The sequence below is a fragment of the Stegastes partitus genome, unplaced genomic scaffold (genome assembly GCF_000690725.1).
Source record: "Stegastes partitus isolate 25-593 unplaced genomic scaffold, Stegastes_partitus-1.0.2 Scaffold739, whole genome shotgun sequence".
In the NCBI taxonomy this organism is placed as follows: Eukaryota; Metazoa; Chordata; class Actinopteri; family Pomacentridae; genus Stegastes; species Stegastes partitus.
In genome coordinates this window covers 169865-174007 of record NW_007578470.1, presented here as the reverse complement: position 1 = coordinate 174007, position 4143 = coordinate 169865, and the positions used below count along the sequence as shown (strand labels likewise).

At 42.6% G+C, this 4143-nt stretch overlaps 1 protein-coding gene across 1 annotated transcript in view; it reads left to right on the top strand.

Annotated features, from left to right (window-relative positions):
* Window positions 1–4143, top strand: part of pde4d (phosphodiesterase 4D, cAMP-specific) — a 197130-nt gene that overhangs the window by 38556 nt on the left and 154431 nt on the right. Inside the window, exon 3 of the mRNA XM_008291354.1 lies at window positions 3476–3714. Within this exon, the coding sequence (XP_008289576.1) occupies window positions 3476–3714 (239 nt within the window). The remainder of the gene's footprint in view (window positions 1–3475; window positions 3715–4143) is intronic.

The window sequence follows — 4143 nt, the reverse complement described above, 5'->3', positions numbered from 1 at the left end:
AGCATAAATCGTTTTTTTCCCCCTCAAGACTAAAGAAATGGGCCACAATGTGAAAATCACAACCTGTCAAAGGTCGTCCACACATACAGGCCTTTTCATTTGTTTGCCTGATAAGGCTGTTAGTTCGATTCCACCTTCATCAGTCTTATTTATTTGCTACTTTTTGGCTAAGATGCTAGTTAAGAGCCGGCTTTCTACACATTCAGCCGACACGGAGCAACATTAGCATTAATGTGGGAGTCCAATTTGTGACCAATTGGTAAGTCCGATATCTTCTCTCCAGAGTCTTTAAGCTGCTAAATGCACACGTTCAATAGCTGTTACCTCAGTCTGGGTGTTCGCTGGTGCTGGGAGGACAGAATATCTTTATTTGAGCTGTTTCGTTGCTCAAAAATGCTGTTGATTCGAGCTGTTGACAATGAATCGTAACAGTAAGGTTTTGGTTGCACAACGTAAAGAATGAGCTGCAAGGTGCTAAAATACTTGATCGATAAGACGAAATGAAGAGCTTTTGTAAAACAGACCTTTTTTCATGGCAGACATGTTGATAGTAAGGAATGCACGGGGAGAGTCAGAGGTATGAGTCTGAGATTTTGGTGAAAGATTGTTGATGTTTTTGTAGTTATGTGCCAGATTTACCTTCCCTCTCGCTCCCATTGTCCCTTTGCCTTCTGCCTGTTCTGTGCACGGCCACAAATGTACTGAAATAGTGTTTTGATTCAGTTCGAGGCACTTTGTGTCCTATTGACAGAGCTGCGAACGAACATCTGTTTTTTTCAGCACACACACATAAGGGTCATCCATCCATCCATCCATCCATCCGTTATCTATACACCGCTTAATCCTCACTAGGGTCGTGGACTTGGACAGGTCACCAGTCTATCACAGGGCTACACTTAGAGACAGACAACCAAGCACACTCACATTCACACCTACGGACAATTTAGAATCACCANTGAATGGGTGAATGAGAAACACATTGTAAAGCGCTTTGGATAAAAGTGCTATAGAGTAAAACTTGAGTTGAGCACTGCCACGTTAGGAAGCCACAGCATCATGTTGAATTCTGCCAGAAAACAAACATATTTCACAGCAAAAAGGACAAAGCACTTTCATACAGTTTCTCATTCAGATATGTTTATTTTTTTAGTTTGGTAAAAGTTTAAATATTCTTGGCAAATTCGGCCTGAGATATTGAGATATTCAAGAACTAGATCCAATGGATGCATTTAAACATTTATCTGTGCATCTGAAAGTTTGAGACAAAAAAAACTTTGCTCTTTTGTGTGAACCTGGCAACAATTAGAAAGTTTAAGCATTAGAATTAGATAAAAGTTTCAGAAGTCAGTCTCAGGTTCAAGTCACGGTTAGAATGAAGGGTTCTAAGGAGGCAGTTCATGGAACTGCCACAATGCTAAACGTAATCAGTTGTGTTCAAAGCACGATCAGGCAAAAGTGAGCACACCATGAGAAGATCAATACATCGGGCTTTGTTCACGGAGAGCTTGAAAAGCAACATCACAGAAACAGAACTGGCTAAATAGAGACTCCAATCAGCAAAGTACTGTGAGAAGGAGGATGTCTCGTACTCATCTCGTCTCGAAGCCACTTCTCAGGAGGGGAAACGAGGCCAAACGCTTCGGGTGGGCGAAGACATACCAGCGTTTCTCAGTGGAGGACTGGGAAAAAGAAATCCTATTTATTGATGAAGCCAAGTCTGAGATTTATGGCAGCAACAGACGGGTGTATGTAAGGAGACGGACGGTTGAGGGGAGAATGATACCGCAGTGTATCAAAGTCACAGTAAAACATGGAGGTGGGATTATTCAAGTCTGCTTCCCTGGAGGTGGACATCAGACCTGAATCAGCTCCACCCTGAACAAGGAGAACTCCATCCTTCAAAAATATGCTGCATCCTCTGATTTGCATCTTTGTGGAGTAGGATTGTTACTGCAGCAGGATAATGAGCCCAAACACACCTCAGAGCTTTGAAGATGTACTGGAGTGCTGACTGTTATGGACTTTCCTCCACAATCACCTGCCTTCAACGCTTTTGAACATGTACTTGAACACTTGAGGACTTGAAAGACAAACACTCCTGACATCACAGGAAGCTCTTTGGAACAGTGTCAAGTCACAGTGGGATGATAAAAGTAGTTTTCAGGTTTCGCACAAACTTGTGAAGTCTAATATGCATTTACGCAGAGATTCAACTTNTGAACCAAAAGTTCTGCAGTGTTGGTATCACCGACTCGACCTTTAATGATGGCTCGGTTCCCAGTCCCAGTAAGCCGTGACAGGGAACAAGCCTGAAGTGGAATGCAGCTGTCATTAATACACCTGTGCTTCCCCAACCGTGACAGGACAAAATGCCTTCCATTAAAAGGAGCCTATTGTTCACATAAAACTGGTATTCATACTGAATTAAACAGTGCACGGCAATAAGCATGCTGGCTTTAGGAGCTTCTAGGCTTTTGAGCCCCACTGGAACAAGCTCATTAGAAGCAGCATGTTACTCATATGGATCATCCAACAAGATCCCCTAAAGAATAGAATGATAAATTCTCTGTTGTGTTTCCCCTTATAGACCCTCCTATGCACTCTGTTTTGGGGACACCTTGGTACAACTAGTGCACTCTAAGAGAACAGTCTTGCAATAAACTCTGCATTAATGAAGGTTACAATCAGTTTTTATTAAAACTTTGGAGAGCTGTTGCTTAAACTTTCAGTTAGTGCTGCTATTGCATTATACTGACTGGAGTTTCTATTATTTTGCCCACACCACTTATATCAAGGATTGGGAGTTATTGCAGGACCGTTGAAGCAGACCACATTAGGTCTATCTAATAAACTGGGGTTTTTATATCACAAGAAATGACATTGAATTTGAATGGTTTTGTGCTTCAATAATTTTGTTTTTGAAAAGCACAAAGGCAGAGAAAGTTTCTTGAATGACACATTGTCAGGTGAAAACTTGAGAGCGGTGCTTGATTAAAAGTGCAGTTACGAACATCTTTAGGAATCGTTCTCCTCTTTGTGCCGTCCAGCGTAATGTGTCACATAGTGTAAGTTCAGACAGCCAGATGTCTTTTGATGGGCTTTTCATTTTATTCTCATTTACTTTGAGAAAATAAATTGTGCTATTACCTTTGATGGACATAAATACCAATCGAATGCTGCACACCTTGAAGTCAGTGAATGCTACATGGACCGAACCATTTCCTTGTCAAATTACTGCTAACACTTACTGTGACTGCAAACTCTCTTTCATGTCTGCCCTCTCTTTCTGACCCCCAAACTCATTGTTTGAAGCGCCCGTCTCACAGTTATTTTTCCCTTTTCATTTTGCATTTTCTGTTAAATCCCCGTTATGATCGTTTATCTGTGAAGAATTTCTGACTGCTTTCTAGTTTAGATCCGCTCTGTTTCTTCCTTGAGTTCAGACATCACCCACCTGTCTTTCCTCTTCCGCCAGGTGTCCGACGATTCATCGGACTCCCCAGAGCCGGGGCCAGTCACCTGCATGGAGCCCTTCATGGTGCGGAGGCTTTCCTGCAGGACGGTCCAGCTGCCTCCTTTGGCCTTTAGACAGGCAGAGCAGTACTACTGTGATCGCAAGCCAGAGTCAGACACGGTTACTGTCCCGCCACGACCCACAACACTGCCACTACGTACTCCGCCACTTATCGCCATCACGTCTGCTGACGCTAGCAGGTAGGATGGTGTGTTTTCCCTTATAAAACGCTGGGTGATAGGAATGAGTGAGCAAAGCGGAGCGGTTTGATGGATCGGTAACCTGGAACTTTGCATACAGGTTAATGCATTCAAACATGTATTGCACTACAGTTTTAGTTGTTTCCAGTTTTTTTTATCTATTGTGGTTGCAGCAAAAGCGTAGCACTCGTTGTCTGTTACTATCTTTGGTAGGTTTCTCTTTAGTCGGGTCAGTGGTTTTGATCCAATGCTGGCCTGGCTGTAGGTGGCTTTACTGGCTTAAGAGAACTGTTTCCATAATAACCATCAGTAGCACCTGTTGTCTAGTGGGACCAAATGACAAAATTGAGCAGAAAATGGCTCAGAATTGGTTTTGCCAACAATACTGTCCATAAAGCAATAAGAGACCTATTTGTGAGTGCAGTTATA